The sequence below is a fragment of the Mustela lutreola genome, chromosome 9 (genome assembly GCF_030435805.1).
Source record: "Mustela lutreola isolate mMusLut2 chromosome 9, mMusLut2.pri, whole genome shotgun sequence".
In the NCBI taxonomy this organism is placed as follows: domain Eukaryota; kingdom Metazoa; phylum Chordata; class Mammalia; order Carnivora; family Mustelidae; genus Mustela; species Mustela lutreola.
In genome coordinates, this window is record NC_081298.1 from 144,393,568 (window position 1) to 144,414,539 (window position 20,972).

The following is a 20,972-nucleotide window of genomic DNA, read 5'->3' on the forward strand; positions in this document are numbered from 1 at the left end:
TGACGGGCCGGAGCAGTACCCGAGTGCGTCAGGTCAGGAGAGACGGACTTGGTGGGAGGGGGAGGTCTTCGACCCGTCCCTCCTTCCTGCTGTGTCCCTGTGCCCAGAAGTGCAGAAAGGAGCCTAGAGGAACTTGGGATCAGGCTCCAAGGCCTGGACAGCATGTGGACGGCATGTGGACGGCATGTGGACGGCATGGGCTTTGTGTCCTCACACGGAGAAGAGGGCATCCTGGCGAGGTGGTGAGAAGGAAGGCTTCCCCAGGTGAGAGTGACCTGGGGGGTGTTGGGCAGGAGAGGCCGGCAGCCACAGACCCCGGACTGGGGGAGAGGTCCGCGGGTGGGGTGCTGTGAATCGGTGCCGCGACGTTGGGCTTTCTTCACGGTGGGCCGACCGAGCCAGCAAACAGGAATTCTGCCGACGGGGCTCTGGAGTGTCCGCCTGTGGGCCTCCTGGCATTTGGGTGCCTTGCAGAGGGATAGATGAGGGAACAGGAAAATAGTACATAGAAGTGCCTTCATTCATTTTCTTCGGTCTTCATGGATTTCCAGATAAGCAGGAAATGTGTCAAATAATAAAGAAGAAAGAAAAATATTTCCTCTTTACTGTAGCAACACAAAAATTATTCCCAATTTTGTATATTGCCCTGTAGTCTATGTTCACACATGACTTTTATATAATTGCAAGCCACTTTATATTCTGCTCGTGAAATTTATGCTTTCATAAAACTTCTGTGTTTATAATTGTTCTTTATTATGATTTTTGAAACGATTTTATTTATGTATTTGACAGACAGAGATCACAAGTAGGCAGAGAGGCAGGCAGAGAGAGAGGAGGAAGCAGGCTCCCCACTGAGCAGAGAGCCCGATGCGGGGCTCGATCCTAGGACCCTGGGATCATGACCCGAGCTGAAGGCAAAGGCTTAACCCACTGAGCCACCCAGGTGCTCCCTTTATCATGATTTTTAAAAAATATTTTATTTATTTGAGAGAGAGAGCGTGTGTGTGGGTATGTGCAGGGTAGGCTGCAGAGGGAAGAGGAGGAGCAGATTCCCTGCGGCACGCGGAGTCAACTGTGGGGCCGGATTCCCGGACCTGAGCTCCAGACCTGAGCTGAAACCAAGAGTCAGGCCCTTAACCCATTGAGCCACCTGGGCGCCCCATGCTTTGCATGATTTTTAGAACTATTTAATACTCCATCATTTTTGTGTTGTTCATTTTTTTTCTGGGACAGGTTTTAGGAAATCCAGTTATTTCAGTTTCAACATTTATATAGTTTCTATTTATGTATTGTAATAAATCTTTTGAAAGAACGATTCAGATGTTCAGCATTTACTGATTTTACTGTAGCCTTCCCCGTGTGGGTTGTCACTATTTCATCAGCATCACAGAATTTTTATTTATTCTTTTTTTTCAAAGATTTTACCTATTTATTTGACCGACAGAGATCACAAGTAGGCAGAGAGGCAGGCGGGGGGGGGGGGAGCAGGCTCCCTGCTGAGCAGAGAGCCCGATGTGGGGTTCGATCCCAGGACCCTGAGACCATGACCCACGCCGAAGGCAGAGGCTTTAAACCACTGAGCCACCTAGGTGCCCCCAGATTTCTTATTTTTAAATGTTTAAGTCATTAGATACAATAAAGAATGACTTTTTAAAATTTTTTCTCTTTAGTTTTGTTCTTATGCTCAGTCTGGTGGACTTGCATGTGAGGCAGGGTGTACACACATCCTGTGTGTCTGAAGTGAACAGCCAGTGTATCTTACACACTTGTGCACACCCCCAGCCCCATGCTATGGCCATGGTACTGCCCCCACTGTCACCTATAGCTCCTCAGCCCGTGTTACGGGCTGGGCTGTGTCCCGTTGTTGGCGATCACCGGCGAAGCTGCTGTGAGCCGTGCCGTGCCCGTCTTTTGCCTTGGTGTCACTTGGGTACAGGCCCAGCAGTGGGCTCCTGGGTCTCAGGACACGTGTGTGTTTAACTTCAGTCCACCAGATACTTCTCTCAGGAATCACTTCATTACTTAGTAATTGTTAATAGCTTTTTAATGTGTAACATGTCCCCAGAGGGAGAAGGTGTTTACGGGTTAAATTCCCTCATGTGTGGGGAGGAAACAGTTCTAAGATAACGTGATTTGTACCTTTGAACCCAGTGTGGAAACTGCACTGGGCTACGTGGCAGGAAGAGCTTGCTGAAAGTAATTTTTATTATTTATTTATTTATAAAAGATTTTATTTGTTTATTGGAGAGAGAGGGAGGGATCGGGAGAGAGAGCGCGTGCACGTGGTGGAGGCGGGGAGGGGGAGAAGCAGGCTCCCTGCAGAGGGGGCCCCACGCAGAGCCTGACTTCAGGCTCGATCCCAGAGCCCTGTTATCACGACCTGAGCCGCAGGCAGACGCTTCATCCCCTGGGCCAGCCAGGTGCTCTGAAAGCAGTTTTTTAAAAGTAAAAGTAGCAGCAACGATTCTTCATCTCTTCCCCTAGAGGAGGGGGGAAGGCCCGAGTGTGCGCCGTGGTGAGCCGGGCACGCCTGCACTCGGTTTCTGGTGATCCTTCATCTTCAGTGCGCATGTGGGAATCGGAGGCGCGGGGCCACACGGGCTCGCAGCGTCAGCGTGGGGTTTGCGTTCTGGGTCCAGAGCTACCCTTTGTCGGGGCCGGAGGTTATTTTGCCATCCAAACCGGGTGGAGGAGGAAGTCGTGAAGACTAGAACCAGGCTCTTTGAACCGAGGGTGGAGTGTGAGGCTTTTGGATGCCATGGAAACATTTTTTAAAACAGCATTTAATGTTCCGATCGCAAAGTGGTGCATATTAATCACACACGAAATGTGGAAACTACAGACAAGCCCCCAAAGAAGTGAAGGAAGAACCTGCCGTGGTCCCGCTGTCTGGGGGTGACCGACCGTGACCGACCGTGTACCTCCTGGCTGTCCCCTGGATCATGCACGCAGACACCGCCTGCAGCCCTCACACGGCTCTGCTCATTCTTCTCCCCTTAAATATAAGTTACGGACCCTCTTCCCTGGCACTAAACGGTCCTTTATAGCATATGGAATGGCTTGTAGTATTACGTTATAGTCAAATACCACAATTTATTTGAGCAGTTCCCCATTGCCAGACATTCAGCTGACTTCTGATTTCTCATCGCCATAATCAATGCCGCCGTGAACATTTCCGGACATAGATCTTCATGAAGATCCATGAATAATTTCTTAGTATAAATTCATTTTTAAAACAAATGTTTTATTTTCCTCATTGACTTAGATACTGATAAAAGTATGAATGTGACAATCATTTTATTCCTGTAAAAATTGTCCAGAATATCACTCAGGGAGCATACATAACCTTCCGTGGCTGAAATATGATACTCTCATGTTTACATATGGTGCGATTGTGAGCATTGGCAGCCGTCGGACTCCTTTATGGAAAAATGTTTAAGATGTGTGCGTGTGTGACGCTTTCTCGCCTCTTCCCAACTCCTTCACTGCTGGTGCCTGAACTGAGTTAGGCCTTGTTTGGCGTGAGCACCGTGTGGGTGCCCTGATTCTGGCTGGGTGGCGGCTACATGTGCCCCACGGCCACGGGCAGCCCTGAGGCTCTAGGCTCATTTGCACAACCCTTGACACCCCCAGCCCTAGTGACAGCCCTGGCCTGACCAAGCCACCTGGGGACGGAGCTTTCGCTGCCTTGTTTCTTTAGCACCGGGGGTGTGGGGGGCTGGGCTACGTGGGTTGCACACTTAAAAATACTCCATGGGGAGTGATCCGAAAGGGCACGTGCACCCGAATGTTTATAGCAGCAATGTCCGCAATAGCCAAACTATGGAAGGAACCTAGATGTCCATCAACAGATGAATGGATCAAGAAGATGTGGTATATATACACAATGGAATACTATGCAGCCATCAAAAGAAATGAAATCTTGCCATTTGCGACAACATGGATGGAACTAGAGCGTATCATGCTTAGCGAAATAAGTCAAGCAGAGAAAGACAACTATCATATGATCTCCCTGATATGAGGAAGTGGTGATGCAACATGGGGGCTTAAGTGGGTAGGAGAAGAATCAATGAAACAAGATGGGATCGGGAGGGAGACAAACCATAAGTGACTCTTAATCTTACAAAACAAACTGAGGGTTACTGGGGGTAGGGGGTTTGGGAGAAGGGGGTGGGATTATGGACATTGGGGAGGGTATGTGCTTTGGTGAGTGCTGTGAAGTGTGTAAACCTGGTGATTCACAGACCTGTACCCCTGGGGATAAAAATATGTTTATAAAAAATTAAAAAATAATAAAAAATAGAATGGCAAGTAGTATTAGTGGATATGTTTTCAGTTTCTTGGAAAACTGAAAATAAAATAGTATCTTGGATCAGATTAAAATGGCAGGCTAAAGGACTATTTTAGGTGGGCTAAGTTAGGTGCCAAATAAATGCCTCTGCCTTATGTTTATGAATATTAACTTCTGTGATTATGAGAAAGTGTTGGACACATTGAATTGCATTTGACTATTAAGCATTTTCGTACTTAAAAAAAACAAAAAACAAACAAACAAAAAACTCCATGGGGATTTCAGACCTGTCTTTTGGGAAGAACCCAGGGAGGTGAGCTCATAAAAGTCTATGCTCTTGGTGTGGTAACAGTAAGTTAAGTAAAAATGTTAAAGATGCTTTTGATTATTCTTTGTGATCACTGTATTTAATAAAGGTACGTGGGAAGTCAAGTCCTGATGTGCTGTTACTGTGCTTGTAGATCCACATCGTAGACTTCGATGACGAGAACAACATTATAAGTAAAAACGTTCTCCTCCATCAAGTGGGTGAGATCTGGCACATTAGCACCAGTCCTGCCGACAAGGGTGTGCTGGCCACGTGCTACAACAAACGTGAGTACTCGCAGGTGTTGCCACGCACCCGCAGCACGGGTCTTCCGTTGCTGATGGATCAGTGCGTGACCTAGAGGGGTTGAGGGTGGACAGAGGCGCTGCACCCACGGAGAAGCTGCGATAGCGCAGGGAAGCCAGCCGAGGTCAGTGGCCTGCGGTCTGAGACCGGGGGCTGGCGTCGCGCCTGCTCCAGTCACGGGGACCCCTTGGGGCAGGGGACTGATGTGCTGAAGGGTCTCTGATGAGAGACACAGGGGTCCTGCGTTAGTTCACTGTGCCCTTTGGGAGGGCAGCCGGTTGTGTGTGTGCTAGCATGTGTGCACGCGTGTGTGCGTGGGGGGATCCTTGGCCCTAGTAAGCGTCTTCCCTATGTGCTCTTTGGCTCTTTAGTCTTTGGGGCCTTTGACGTTTGTGCCAACCTAGATGTCTGGCACCCAGCCGGCCACGCATCTTCTTCCATTCTCCTGTCTCTGCTGTTGTCCGTAGCTGGTGTTCCTGTTCTGGCTTTGCGGAGAACCCCACGGTCCATCTCTCTGTCAGCGGAGTATGGTCTGTCTTGTGCTCTGTAGTCTCTACGGTGTTTCCGCCAGTGTCAGCAGGCCCGGCTGGCTAATGGGCATTTGGCAGCCTCTGCACACGGGCCCCACATTGCGTGTCCTCCCCTTCCTGACCCGGCCTCAGGATGCTGGCATGTGCGGCTGTCTGCTGCTGCTGCTGCTGCTGCCTGGGGCCCCGGGCGCGCCGTGTCTAGGAACCTGCACTGGGACTCTCTGCTCCCTGGGGGTTCTTCACAGGGGTCTTTCTATTTAAGTTCACATAGACCTTTGTGGGTTTGGTTTTTTTATTTTAGATTTTATTTACTTATTAGAGAGAAATAGTGCAAATGAGCAGGGGGGAGGGGCGTGGGAGAAGGAGACACCTCGCTGAGCAGGGAGCCCGGCGTGGGACTCGATGCCAGGACCCCAAGATCATGACCTGAGCCGGCGCAGACGCTTAACCCACTGAGCCACCCAGGCGCCCCTACCTTTGTGTTTTTAACACTTATTGTCTTTGGGGCAATAAAGTTGTTTTCTGAAGGTTCTTTTGCCCCTGAGCCCCCTATGTTCTTTATCTATTTGTGGCTTCGACTGGCGCTCTTCCACTGCTGAGAACAACCTCCCCAGAGGCCCTCTTGGGCTTTCCCTTCTCCCCCGTCGCAGTGTGTCGGGGGCTTCTCTGGCAGAGGGTGCTGTATCTTTCTTCCTTGTGCCCTGCCTCAGATCGAGGTCCCTACGTCCAGCCAACTGTGATGGGGCGGCGCCGTCACCCGGAATCTTCCCTGGCCATTTGGGATGTGACAGACTTGACACTGAGACCCCGGCCCCCACGCCCCGGCTCTCTTGCTCTTTGTGGTTTTGTGGCTCCTCCCTTTGGAAGCCTGACGCCGTTCTGTGTAAGGCTGTCCCTGCACCCGCCTGTGGGACACGGTCTCCCCACCACTGTGCTGTTGCTGCGACTTCTGCCTCTGCCCTGGGGCATGGGACCTTGAAAGTAGAGGCAGTCCCCTTCTGGAAAAGTGACTTTTAAACTTTTTTTGACCAATTTCCCTTTTGAGTAACTTAACAGCAGCTGACCTTCATTTTAGCTCCCACGTACCTTGAGCGTTGCCGCAGAACACCGCGGACTCGCGGGAGGGACATCGCAGCGCCTTCGCCGCACCCTGTCCGCTAGAAGCAGGCCTGGGGTCTTGCCCGCACACTCACAGGAGCGGATCGCAAAAAGGTGTCACATAGCGGTGGCCGTCACGGGCCCCTGGTGCGGGGCTGTGGAGGGGCAAAGAGGGGGGAAAACAGACTCTGCTGAGCACAGAGCCCGGTGCGGGCGCTGTCCCAGGACCCCGGCGTCATGACCTAAGCCAAAACCGAGAGTCCCGTGCTCAGCCACCCAAGAATCCAACTCAAGTCATCTTTGAAACTGCATGTGAGAAGGCCTCCCTCCGTAGCTTCTGTTCTGCTCGGGAGGGCTGGTGAGTGGCCGTGTTCAGGTACCCCCAGGACCAAAGCAGTGACCACGTGCGGGCAGTAGCTTCTCAGGAACTGGCAGCAGGTCAGGATGACCTAAACGGGCAAACTCCCCTTCTGACCAGACTGCGAGCAGGTGCGCTCGCTCCCTTACATCTCTGTCCTGCGCGTGCGCTCGCTCCCTTATGTCTCTGTCACGCACCTGTGCTAGCTTCCTGAACACGTCCTGTGCGTGCGCTCGCTCCCTTATGTCTCCGCATGCACATGCGCTCACTCCCTAACCTCTGTGTGCACATGTGCTCGCTCCCTTATGTCTCTTGTGCACGTGTGCTCGCTCTCTTACCTGTCACGCACATGTGCTCACTCCCTTACTTCTGGCACACACGCGCACTTGCTCCCTTACGTCTGTCGTGTACCTGCGCTAGCTCCCTTAGGTCTCTGCGCGCACGTGAGCCGGCGCCCTTCCCTCTCTGGCGTGCAAGGCGCAGGTGACAGACGCAGGCGGTCCCAGACTGTGGATGGGTCTGTGGCAGTTGGGGAGATGGGTCACCGTCACCCAGCATGATTATGAGAACCTCCCAGTCTGGGCGGTGGGGACAGAGTTGTATGGACAGTGAACTCTTCTGGGAACTTCTTCTGCATGGATGAAGGTTAGAAAAACCAAACTCGAGCTTTTTTTTCGGATAATTTTACAAGGCAAATGCATCTTCCCAGAAGCCAAGTGAGGGCCCGTGGGAGGACGGAAGCGGTTTCAGCTGTGCCCCAGGGCCTGGCTGGGAATCTGCACCGTGGCTGAGCACATGGCCGGCTGGGTGTGGTCCACCATAGGTCCCCTTGGGAGACAGGCCTGTGTGTCCCGCACACAAGGAAAGCCTTTGTCCTTGCTCTGTCCTGCCCCAGGAGGCTGTGCCACTGCCCCCAAGCGGCGTGGGGGTCACCCAGGGACGTCGGGGCACGTGTGCCTCACAGCACTTCTTGCCTGCGCCGCTGCAGGTGTTCACACTGGCCCCCGACCCCGGCGCTGGGCTCCCGTTCACCAGGTGCTTCCGGTAGGGCCTCGGCCCTCGTGTGCAGCCTGACTCCTGAGTTCTGGCTCCTTTGCTCGCGCAGGTTCCTTGAGAAGAAAGTAGATGCTTCAGATAAACTCAGTAGATAGGCTGTTTTCAAACGTCGTGACTTTGCCGCTTTGATTTCCTTTTCTTCTCAGTGTGTGTCTGTGTGCCTGCATGTGTGTCATATCTGTCATGCGTGTCTGTTGTATGCATCTGTGTGCCTGCGTGTGTGTCATATCGGTCAGGCATGTCTGTGTCTGTGTGTCTGCTGTATGCCTGCGCGTGTCACATGTCATGCGTGTTTGTCGTGTGTCTGCCATGTCTGTGTCATATTTGTCAAGCTTGGTGTGTCTGCCATGTGCTCGAGTATGCCTACGTGTGTCCTATCTGTCGTGTGCCCATGTGTCTGCGTATGCCTGTGTATCAGACCGTGTGCCTGCGTGTGTGTCATTTCTGTCGCATGTCTGTCGTGTGGGTCTTTGTGTCTTTGCCATGTGTCTTCTTGCGTCTCTATGTCCTGTGTGTCATGTCTGTCACGTGTGACTTACGTCTGTTATGTCTATGCTGTCATGTGTACCTGTGCGTGTGTCTGCTTGCACAGGTCTGTGCTGCGTGTGTGTGTGTGTGTGTGTGTGTGTGTGTGTGTGTGTGGTCCCGGACTGCTCCCTCTTGGCCCCTTCTGGGCAGCAGGGGGCACCAGCGTCCTCCTCACTCTGGCTCTTCCCACCACCTTCCACGGCTGCGTCCCAGGCGGCTGCGTCCTAGGCTGATGCTGTTTTAAAAGCTTTCTTGCATTTCTCAGAGATTTTTCTAAATGCTTTCAAGGGCATGAAGAGCTTGTTTGCAAAGCACATGGCAGAATTGGGCTCATCAGTGACATCTAACTAAGGTGTCCCTGATGGATGGGTTTTCCTACCCTGGCAAGTACTGAGCTCAGTTCCCTGACCTCCGACCCCCAGGCTGCCAGAGACCCTCAAGGCTCTCGAGGCCCTTGCATGTAGCAGGGAACATGGCCAGTCTGTGGGAGAGGTTGACCTTTGGTTGTGTTTCCAGCTCTGTCTGTGTGGGATCCAGTTCAGGGCAGTATTCAAATGTGTCACCAGGCAATGTCGCTCCGACCGCTGCTAGTAAAAAATAATAGGCCGCTGTGTCTGGTAGAGGATTCTGGCTCGGTGACCCCCGATGGGCCCTTCTTCGGGGCTCCCCGCAGGTGGTGGTTCTTGCAGCTGGTTCTGTTTCATGAAGGCCCACGTGCAGTGAGCCTCGCTGACGGTCATGTTCAGAGACCCGTGCGCCGAGGCTCGAAGGAGAGCCCGCAGCCGGAGGACGGCGCTGAGCAAGGTGCTTGCGGTGAAGCAGAGAGGGAAGGCCCGGGCGCCCTGCGGCCGTCGGCTCTGCGGTGGGCTTCCCGAGAAGCTGGGGCCTTTCGGGTCCCCGAGGCTGGTGTGCTTCCTGCGTCATCTCTGGTGCCCGCCCCACCCCCAAGAGGGTGCTTGGAGACTTGACCCCGTGCCCCACCCTGCTGGCCTGGGCGTGTTTCTTAGCCTAGCACCTTCTGTTCCAGGCTTCCTGACAGGCCTGCGTGCAGTCCTTGCTGGGAAGGGCTGTGTGGTTCCGGGAGGTCATCGGTGGTCTTCAGAGGCCGGGTTTTTTTTTCTTTTTTTTTAAACATAGAAAGGAACGTAAGCATTTAGCTTACCTGCTGGTTTCTGAATTCCCAGAAAGAGCCAGAGGTTATGTGGGATTGATTGTCCCTGTGTGTTAGTGTTTACCACTTGTAATGAAGAGATTAGGTGTGGCAACAGCTTGGACTCATGTTTAAACCGGTGAAAGTCACTGTGGCTGGACCCTCCCCCTGTCCGCAGCAGCCGTGTGGGTGACCGCGGCAGGGATGTGGGTCCCTTCTGGGCCGTCGCTTCTCTGGGCCTCTGGGTTGACTGTTCCAGCTGTTCCGAGCTGGAGTTCGGTGCCCAGTGGGGCTGCTTCGATCCAGCCAGTTCGTGCCGAGGTCCCAAGTCAGTGCAGCGTGAGTCTCCAGCTGGAGACGTCCGTTCGCGCTCCGCACTTCACCAGTGCCCGGACGGGGTGATGGCGGCTGGGGTTTCTGGCTGCTTCAGACCCAGCGCTGCGCTTCGAGGACAGAAAGACGAGAGCCTGGGGCGCAGACAGGAGAGCTGCGTCCCGCGGGGCAGACGCAGAGGCCGTGCGGACGGAGGCGGGTTCGCTCGCGCAGCTTCGGCGCCGAGTCCGGAGCCTTCCCACGCGCGCCGGGCCTGAGGCTGAGGCGGTGCAGAGCGGTGTGGGGTGGGTGGGTGGGTGCGCGGGTCGGGGGTGTGGGGAATCCCAGCCCGGCCTCGCCCGGCACGGACAGCGCTGCGCCCCGTGTCCGGGCTCCTGCTCGTCCGCACACAGGCGCTCCGGTAACTGCGCGTGCGAAGACTTAGGTTTCAGGGTGAGCTGCTGTCCTTTGGGTTCGTATGAGGACCCTCCGTGACAGGACCCGGGTGACTCCTGGTCCTGATATTTGCCCAGAGATTTTCGCTCCTTCTGGCGGCGGAGGTCCGGCTGCACCTGCAGTAGAGCGCGTGTGCTGTGTGTGTGTGTGCGCGGATGTGCGGCTTTGTGTGTGCTGTGTGTGTGCAGCGGCTCTGCTCGGTGTGCGCTCTGCCTGCGCAGTGTGCCGCGTGAGGTGTTGTGCGCGGACGTATGTTGAGGGTGTGTGGTTTGTGTATGTGTTGAATGTGTGTTGGGGTGTGAGGAGTGTGTGCTGTGCGTGTGGGGTGTGTTTGAGTGTGAGACTGACGGCGAGCGGGAGATGTGCTGAGACCGGGGTCAGGCGTGCCTCCTTTGCGGGTGGGGTGTGCGCGTGGCCCCGGGAGTACTTAGGCCTTCGTCACCATCGCTGCGCGTGCAGGAGGGACATGAGGACGAGCGTGAACACGACCCTTATCAGTTAGTGCTTAGGTACCAGGTCACCGGCTAAGTGCATTTTCATGGATTATCCAGTTTTTAAGTTTGTTTACAATATTTTTTGCAGTTTTTTTGAGATAGCATTGACCTGTAACGTTGTATTAAAGCACACAAGAGAAGGATTCAGCATTTGGGAGTATGTGTTGGGAAAGGATCACCATCGGAAGCCTGATTAACACCTGTCACAACACCACTGGGTTACACACGCACTTTGTGGTTTTCATTCTTGTGATGAGAACATCGAGATCTACTCCCAGCAGCTCGCACGAATGCGCCAGAGCACTGCTGGCTGGAGTCTCCGTGCTGTGTGTTCTGTGCCCGGGGCCGGCTTACGTTGTAACGGAAGCTTGGACCTTGGACCATGTCCGCCCAGTTCTGTGCCCAGTTCTGTGCCCAACCCCCTTGCCTGCCGCTGGCAGCTGCCAATCTGTTGTGTGTCTGTGAGCTCTTTTTTTTTTTTTTTAAGATTCCACGTATGAATGAGATCATACAGGATTTGTTTTTCTTCGTTTCTGACTCATTTCCCTCGCTACGGTGCCCTGCAGGTCTGTCCATGTTGTGACAGACGGCAAGATCGCCTGCTCCTATGGTGGGATCCTATTTCACTGTGCACCGTGTGTGTCTGTATCTATGTATTTTTCTTTGGATATAATTTCTTTATCCATTCATTCTCCAGTGGCCGCTTAGGTTGTTTCCGTGTCTTGGCTGGTGGAGGTGAGGCTGCTGTGAACGTGGCGGTGCCGTGCCTCTCTAGCCTCGTCTTCTGTCATTGTTCGCATATTCCCAGTGAGGAATTTGGGAAAGGTATTTGCCAGGCTAGTAGCACTAGTTAGTAGTGGGGTCAGGATTTGCATCTGTGCGCCTCAGTTCCGAGCACCTGGCCTGCAGGTTAATAGGCTTTAAGGTAGTTGTTTCTGGGGGAAGGATTTTGTAAACATACCCATTGTAAAAATGTTTGTCACGAAGGATAGAGCTACCATGGTCACCGCTTTGGGGTGGTGTTTGTGATGTTGGAGTTTAGAGGCCAGCGAGATCAAAGATCTTAAGGACAGGCCCCTTTGTCTCTTTAGAGACATAATTATATTTTACGGACTCAGATATTCTGCAGCTGGGTTAGTCCCAGTGCCTTCCCTTCCTTGGTGTGGTTCCTGGAGGCACAGGGTCCCATGACCGTGTTTGCCCATGCGCTGCGCCAGACTGCCCAGCCTTCCGCGTGGGGGCGCAGGAGCCGCGGATGTCTTCGTAGGGTCTGTCTGTGAGGCCGGGCGTGGGTGCACGCTTGGGGATTGACGTGTGCCATGTTACCGGAATCTGCTTTGGCTTCTGAGTTTTCAACAAGCAGATCAGGAGAATTCTCGTCGTCAGGGGTCCTCTGAGCATGGCCGAGTCCCTCAGACTGCTGGTTTCGGACAGCGAGGACTTGAGTGGGGTGAGCTCAGGTGACAAAGGACGCCTGCATTGTTCTTACACAGTCGTCTGACAGTAGTTAGGATTCCAGAATACAGGAATACAGGGCATGTTTTTAATTCGCTGCTGCGGCTGCTTCTTCTTTGTGTGTGTGTGTGATTTTATGCCGTATTGTGTCTGCGCTCCTGCTAACCTCTTTGGGTCCCATCTGTATCGTATCTCTGTCCTCACTGACTTTCTGTAGCACCTCCGAAGTTAGTATCATCTGGAAATTTAATTAATGTGCTGTTTACTGCTCCTTCCAGATCGCTAATGAAGATGTTAAATAAGGCTTCATCCCCAGAGCACCCCACCGGACACCTCCTCACAGCTTAATGTCCCGTCATTTGTCAGCGCGCCTCCTTTAATGTCCTTCCTCCGGGTTTCCAGCCACGAGGGGGGCTTAGACAAAGCTCCGTCTGAATTCATTTTTCCAGTAACACCGTAAAAACCAAATTCCTCCCGCCACCCCAGATATGCTATTGGCTTTGTTCTTCCCCAGCCTAGCGACGCGTGCCAGCCCCCGCCTCCCCCTCTCCCTGGGGCGGCCGCCAGGTTCAGGCCGTGCAGACGGAGCGGCCAGCAGCAGTTGTGGCCTGGTGAGGCCAGGACCCAGGCACAGGTTGCTTCTTGTCTGGGCTGCTGTGTACCTTGCACAAAAGAGTCTCTGTGGGTCATCGTGACAAGTGCCACCGACTGGGGGCCTCAGACGACAGAGACAGATTCTCTCCCAGCTCTGGAGGCTGGCAGTCTCGGGGGGCGGTGAGTGGGCTTGGCTTCTCTGAGGGCTGTCCCGATGCCTAGCAGCCGGCTACCTCCTCCCGCTGTCCTCACGTGCTTGTCCCTCTGTGTCTTCCTCTCCCCTTCCTGCGAGGACATCAGCCACTGGAGTAGAGCCCGCTCAGACGGCTGCACTTTACTTCAAGTCTGTGCGTCCAAATACAGCAGCTTCCGAGGTTCTGGGGCTTAGGGCTTTGCCATGTGAATTTTGTGGGATACAACTTAGCCCGTAACAGCAATGGATTTTCGGATTGATTGATGCATTTACTTAGGCAAGAGGTTTGGGGAGGGGGTTTCCATCTTGATTAGATCTCAGACCAAACGTCAGGTGACCGGGGTGTCCTCACTTAACACGTTCCTGGAGGCTCATGGTGCAGATCACCTGTGAGGTGGCTCACACTTTGCTTTTGTGTTTTTGACTAAAGGTGAGATCTTGGAGGCCTGCCTTCTACTTCACTGAGGCATTTTGAGTCACTGTTGGGACTGGGGGTGTGATTGGGCACACATGGTCAGGAGGGTGCTGTAGGGGAGACTTGGCCTGGGGAGGGTTTGGCAGGGGGCAGGCTCAGTATGGGGGGTCGGAGGGGCAGAGGGTGTGGCCATAGGCATGGTGGGGAGGAGGGAGGGTCGAGCTGCTCTGTCCTGCATAGCCTGTCTTGTTGGAGGTCCTGGGGCAGGTGCAGGGTGGCGGCAGCGGGGGTGGGGGCAGGTGGCTAGTGCAGCGCACGCCCCACAAGCCGCCTCTGAAGAGCTGCGTGGGGTGGTGATCACACGTGTGCCCTGGGCCTCTGGAGAGCAGGACTCCCCAGGCAGGGGCGCCACAGGCCCAGGCTGGTGATAGTCTCCTTTCTCCAAGCAGCCTCTCCCTGGGCAGGTCGGAGCGAGGCATCCGTGCCCAGGGCCGGGGGGGTTTGAGATCAGACCTGTACTCTCCAAAGATCACTGAGGAGCGGGAGCGATGCCCAGGGCCCAGGGAGAGCCCTGCTGCTGCTCCTCCTTTGCCCGTCCGTGTCATCATGTCATTCAGCGGTCCTCTGACTCACCAGACAAAATTATGTGAAAATGGTCTAACAAAAATCGCAAGTACTTTCGAGAAGAGAAACCTTCTCAGAATGTTGGGTAAAACTTCAGGAAGACGGAAAGACCAGAAGACGGTCTTTAAAAATAAAAATTACAAGTGCAAACCCCTGATGGAGAATAAAGGCAAAAAGATGTGGCACAGGGTTGGTGACTCACGGGGGTTAGAAGTCTTCTAGGGAAGTGGTGACCCGCTGAGCTCCTCCCGTGACCCCACAGAAGGGCGGGGGAGCGGCAGCTGGTTCCCTGGCAGCAGGAGTCCGCGCTGCGCCCCGCCTCCGGGGAGAGCGCCCCACGTCAGGGCTGGGTGCGCTGTTCAGCGGAGGAAGGTGAGGTGACAGGAAGGCTGTAGCGGGTCCTTGGGAAATTAGAACAAGGAGGAGCTGACAGAGCAGCAGGGCCACGTGAAACACGGCTGGCATGTGCGCCCTGTGCTCCCGAATCCTGCCGCTCACAGGTGGCCCTGCCCGGCCCTGCTCTGCAGTGAGGACGAGCGGCGCCCTCTCTGGCCAGGGGAGCCTTCCGGGGACCCTGGCGGCTCAGTCTGGGGACAGCTGGAGCTGTCGCTGGGACCTCGTGGGAGTGGGAGGGGCCGACCCTGTGGCCGCCACGGAGGAGGACTCCTGGGTGAGGCGAAGATCAGATGCATGCATGTGCCCAGCGGTGCCCGACCTCACCCGCCCCTTCCTCCTGCCCCACTTCCACCGGAGCCCGCTTCCCTCCTTCCCTGCTTCCCAGGACCAGCCGGGCCCTCCTTTCTCATCTCAACGGTTATGGCTCCACCCCTACAACTAGATTCCCTCCAGTGCAGATCTGGGTCCGCGGTGGTGCTTCTTGGCAACCCGCAGGGCTTCCCCGTGTAGGGGCCGGACTCCCGTGCTGGCCCCGACAGTGATCGGCTCTGTGGCCTTGAGCACGAACAGACCCTCCCCAAGGCTCAGCCTGCCTCCGTGAAACAGGGAACACGGGGCTGGGATGATGTGACTCCTGTGGGAAGTGCCGGCCCTACACGCTGTGTTCCCTGTACGGTGTCCCTAGGCTGTCTTTCTGTGCCCGGCTCCCGCGTGGCGTCCCCATCCTAGGGCTTCATCCACACTCAGGTTCCCACCTGCCTCTGTGGTTCTTGTGCTGCTTTTCCTGCTCATCTGTCTGCCTTAAACCTTCTTCCTGCAAATGCTGGGTCCACTGAGCAGACAGGAGACGTGTGTCTCTCTTACAGATTTGTGTTGAGGCTGAGATGGGAGTGTTGAGCAGATGTAGGGCTGACAGAAAACACAGGACACTCTAGCAAACTTGAATTTCAGAGACATAAGGAATACTTTTTAGTGTACTTATGTCCCATGCAAGCTATTTTTACTTTTCAGGATCCCAACCCTTGTTGGAGGGCACGCCCCAGACGGAAGGCTTAGGTGCCATCCACTGGGAGTGACGTTGGGCAGTCAAGAGGGTGTGGCTATCAGCAAGACAGAGGGGGGAAGGCGAAGCAGCACTGACCATCGAGAACTTTCTCAAGTCTGGGACACCAGAGATTTAGCTGAAATCACCAGGGGAGGTTCTCCCTACCAGCACTGCTATTTGCGGAGCACAGGGCATAGTGGGTATCCTAGGCCCTTCTGCTGTCCCAGTGGGCTGGCGGCCATCTGGGGAGCTGCGGCTCTAGGCTGGACTGCTGCTTCTCACGGGCACCATTTCCTCTACACGTCTTATCCCCTGTTGCTCTGACTTGGAATTGGGAGGTCGGAGTGCCTGTCCGCTGTGCTCCTGGGACAGCCCCATAGGAGGCGTCAGACCTCGCCGGTGTGTGCGCACAACCATAGACGCTGCTGGCCGCGTGGGCACGGGCCCTCAAGGCTGGAGCTGATTTGGCCCAGCTGTAGCCATGCAGGGGCTGCCCAGGCTTTCACACGGGAAGGGCTCTTGAGAGGCCCAGTGTCTAGATTTTATCTTAATTTTGCTTTTATAAAAACAGATTTTTATAAATGTGATCATGTACCTGCTTAAGAATTCTAATAGCAAAGAAGGTTGTGCAGCAAAACTGAAATCTCCCGTTCACCCCTAGCCACCAAGGCCCCAGTTTCCCTGCCAGAAACAGTTTTGCAGCAGCCATGGTTACCCCCAGAGATCTGGTAAACCAGAGTTAAAGGTTGGGTTTAATCCAAAAGGAAGCAGTGCCATCTTGTGTGGCAGTGCTGGGGGAAAGATAGAGCCACGTGTAAGAACAAGGAAGTTGTTTGGAAACCTGAAAATGAAGGTGCAGGTTTCTGAGTCACCCTTTGTTCCAGAATGATCCATCCCTCACTCCACCTGGACATTGGTAGAACGCACATCGTTGGGTCAGAGTGAGTCGTCAGAAGCAAGACTCACAAGGCTCTGCACCTTTGTGACACCTCCTCAGCTCTGGTGAGACCAGGGCCATGGCCGCTGAGGAACGAGGTCATGAGAATTGAGGTGAGCCGGACACCCCGCCGCCCCTCGGGCCTCTTCCACCATCTGTCCAGGTCACCATTAGGAGCCGCTCCTGGGAGTGATTAGGTGAAGTCCTTGCAAGGCGTTCCTCTGGAAGGCTCAGCAGGAGACGGTCGCTTGTCCAGCCCACCGGAGCTCCTCCCTTGGTACCCTGGCCAGGTCAGCACAGTTCCTCGGGCAGGGGACTGCAGAGAGGAGGCGGAGACAGGACATCCCCTCAGCCCGCCCAGGCCCTCCTTGTTTTCCTGTTCCTTCTGCCGGCGGCTTTCGAGGGCCTCCTGTCGAGGGCATGACTCTGGCCATTGAGGACCTGCAGGTGAACGACGTATGGGTCTGGCCTTCAGGGGAACCGTAGTCAGTACCCCAGAGGGAACACCCCCGTGATCAGCAGAGCAGGAAGAGAGTGATGGCCCAGGGCCCGACAGGAGTTAGAGGGGGAGGGGGTGCCTTTCCCCAGAGCACAGCATTCCGTCGTGCCATTGGAAGGGCCTGTGGGCACCTCGTGGGGGCTGAGCAGTGCGTGGGGTGCATTTCGGAGTCAAGCTTATGGAAACGATGTTCTGTGTAATGGGGGCCAGCTTCCTCAACCCCACTGCAGGCCTCATCTGGAGAACACATGCTTGGCATTCACCTCTCCGGCGTGTGAAGGTCACCGAAGGTGACTGCAGAGGGGCCGGGAGCAGTGTCTGCCGCACCACAGGTCTCAGGAACGGTGGAACCGGATTCCCTGACTGGTGCTGGCTGCCCCTGGACGGGAGGCGGCCTTGCGGTATGGCTGTGCTTGATCTGATGCTGACGTTTGCCTGGTGTCTAGGCCGGCCTGTGATGGCCCTGGCACCCAGTGATCCTAAGGGACTCTCACCCTTTCCCGGGGCTTGCCCTGTATGCTGCGGACAAAGCTGGAATGTTTGTGCACTAGAAGGACAGAGAAGCACCAAATGGCAGAAGGCAGCTTTCAGAAGGATCTTAGAAAACTGCACTTGGAATAGCGTAGAGTATTTATTTATTTGTTGATGTTTTATTTATTTATTTTTTAATTTAATTTTATTTTTTCAGTGTTCTAAGATTCATTGTTTATGCACCACACCCAGTGCTCCATGCAGTCCGTGCCCTACTTAATACCCACCACCAGGCTCACCCAACCCCCCACTCCTCTCCCCTCTAAAACCCTCTGTTTGTTTCTCAGAGTCCGCAGTCCCTGTCCCTCATGGGTCGTCTCCCCCTCCGATTTCCCCCAGCGCACTTCCGCTCTCCTCTGAATATCCTCTGTGTTATTCCTTATGCTCCACAAGACCTGCAACTCTATGGTCAACTAATCTTTGACAAAGTAGGAAAAAATATTCAGTGGAAAATAGACAGCATCTTCAATAAATGGTGCTGGGAAAATTGGACAGCTACGTGTAGAAGAATGAAACTTGACCATTCTCTTACACCATACACAAAAATAAACTTGAAATGGATAAAAGACCTCAATATGAGACAGGAGTCCATCAGAATCCTAGAGGAGAACATAGGCAGTAATCTCTTCGATATCAGCCACAGCAACTTCTTTCAACATACGTCTCCAAAGGCAAAGGAAACAAAAGTGAAAATGAACTTTTCGGACTTCATCAAGATCAAAAGCTTCTGCACAGCAAAGGAAACAGTCAAGAAAACAAAGAGGCAACCCACGGAATGGGAGAAGATATTTGCAAATGACAGTACAGACAAAGGCTGATATCCAGGATCTATAATGAACGCCTCAAACTCAACACACACAAAACAGATAATCATGTCAAAAAATGGGCAGAAGATATGAACAGACATTTCTCTAAACAAGACATACAAATGGCTATCAGATACATGAAAAAGTGTTCATCATCATTAGCCATCAGGGAGATTCAAATCAAAATCACATTGAAATACCACCTTACACCGGTTAGAATGGCCAAAATCAACAAGACAGTAATGGGCACAGTCGCCAAACTGTGGAAAGAGCCAAGATGCCCTTCAACGGACGAATGGATAAGGAAGATGTGGTCCATATACACTGTGGAGTATGATGCCTCCATCAGAAAGGACGAATACCCAGCTTTTGTAGCAACATGGACGGGATTGGAGGAGATGAAGCATAGAGCAATTTTAAGAAGACCATTGTGAAGTCCTGTCATTGGGTCCAAAAAATGATGCACACACTTTTTGAAATAGGCATGCTTTACTTTTCCTTAGCAAAGACTTGGCCAGAACAGGGATGTTTTTCTCCAGTAAGCCCATCTTACACTGTGGCCACACAGACATCAGTGCAAACTTAGCAACTTCGCTGCTGGGGTGGTGGGGTGAGAGGTCAGGGCACACCTGGGATGCCATTGTCTCCGCGCAGAGAGAGAGGTGGCCTCAGTTCATTTCATGGAGGGCCAGGGGCTGACTTGAGAGAGCTCATATTCAGCTGCCGGAAGGAGGGACGAGTGCTGTTTGTGGGCTAGCCAGTGAGAGCAGCAGGGCAAGGAGTTACAGCCATCTGCCGTCTGTCGGCCAGAGACACAGGGACGCCCCGATTCAGTCTGTCCTTGCAGGTGTGCAGCAGACAACGATGGCTCAGGTTCCTGTGACTGTCAGTTGACGGGGCCTTGGGTCCTTCAGTCCACATCCAGTCCTGCGTTTCTGTAGATCCCCTCGCGTGCCTGCCTATGTTCTTGTGAAGTGGAGATGGTTAAACAGGTTGTGGGAGGCTTGCCTCCCTGCTCCCCGCAAGTCTCTGTATCTGTGGAATTAAACGCGTGGAGAAAGAGACGCAGACTCTTCTTAGAGAATGTCAGTTTGCTTCTGGGTCTGAGCTACTTGACTGCCTGCTGTGTTCTGAGTGTGGACAGGACCAAGTCCTCGCCCTTGTGGATTTGCTTGTCCTTAGCCACCCCGCCCCCCAGCCACAAAAGGAAAAAAAAAACATTGTTTATCATTAATTTTTTTAAATGTTTTTTTAAAATGTGAAAATAAATGCTTTCCATTTCCCCCAAATTGTTGAAGATATGGAGTTTGCCACATTTAGTAACTCATGCCTTTGGGTACTGACCTACATCAGGATTGTCAAGTCGCTTTCATGTGAAGTTGATGAATTCAAGAATTGGGGTCTCCGCATGAATTTTCCATTAGATTCTGAAGGAAGGATCTGTGAAGAATCTTGCTTCAGTATCTTATTTATAGCAGACGCCTTGGCTGTTTACGGGAGCTGGTCTTGGATGGAATGACATCAGGATAAGATCTATATAGATTTCTAAACCCGTATAAGCTCTTTGTAAAAATCTATACACGTTACCAAACCCAGATAATGCATCTAAAGAATTAGCACACTGTGTATAGGGAAGAACTGCTAAAAGATAAGAAATTCATAATTAGTGGCTTTTTTTTTTTTTTTTTTTTTAAGTAGGCTCCATGCCCAGCATGGAGCTCAGTGCAGGGCTTGAACTCATGACCCTGAGATGGAGACCTGAGCTGAGATCAAGAGTGGGATGCCTAACTGACTGAATTACTAGGTACCCCAATAATTAGTGTTTTTGAAAATTCTATATGTATTTTTTGAAAATCAGGTTAATTTGCAAGTGTAAAACATAAGGCCAAGGAGAATAAAATCCTGTTTTGTTCCTGGTCTCAGCTATTGCAGCGTGTAAGGTCTGGACTTTTCTAGAGCTGGAGATGCTTCTGTGTGCGCACAGATGGCGGCCCGGCTAGATCTGCATGCTGCTTTGCAACTTTCAGAACACTTGTCAGGCTATTTCAATGTGATATTTCTGGTAATCTGAGTGTAGACATCTTTATGTGCCCCATTTTACAGATAAGGAGATAGAGGTTCAGAGGAATTCATTGGCTCAGGATCTCATAGATAACATACCGGAATCAAATTTCCAGGAGAAATTTACCATTTTTCCTCTAGCGATTATTTTTCCTAATGTATAGAATACTTAGGACTGATTTGTTTATTTTAAAAAAATATGATATTTTGAGGGGAAGAATCATATAAAATTTGGTAGTGTACCAAAGTTTAGTAGATCAAAATAACATTTAAACATGTGTGAGTTCTGAGAGATGTCATACCCAAGTACAACCATGTCCTAAAGATCTTACATGTTGTAGTTACTATAATACACACCTATGGGCAACTTCAGATTAACTTTCTGTTTTTAAATTATCAGGACTTTAATTTTATTTTTTATTATTAGCATTTTAAAACTATTTTATTTATTTGTTTATTTGACAGAGAAAGAGAGAGAGAGAGTGCGCGCATAAGCAGGGGAGTGGCAGGCAGAGGGAGAGGGAGAAGCA

The 20,972-nt window shown here is 52.7% G+C and overlaps 1 protein-coding gene across 6 annotated transcripts in view; it reads left to right on the plus strand.

Moving 5' to 3' along the window:
* EIPR1 (EARP complex and GARP complex interacting protein 1) overlaps nucleotides 1-20,972 on the plus strand; it is a 123,540-nt gene that overhangs the window by 24,561 nt on the left and 78,007 nt on the right. For 5 of the 6 annotated variants that reach the window (XM_059132772.1, XM_059132775.1, XM_059132771.1 and 2 more), the window contains one exon: nucleotides 4,753-4,885. In XM_059132772.1, coding sequence (XP_058988755.1) covers nucleotides 4,753-4,885 — 133 coding nt within the window. Of the gene's footprint in view, nucleotides 1-4,752; nucleotides 4,886-10,203; nucleotides 10,222-20,972 lie in introns of those variants that run through there. The other variant, XM_059132777.1, reaches the window with a different exon arrangement.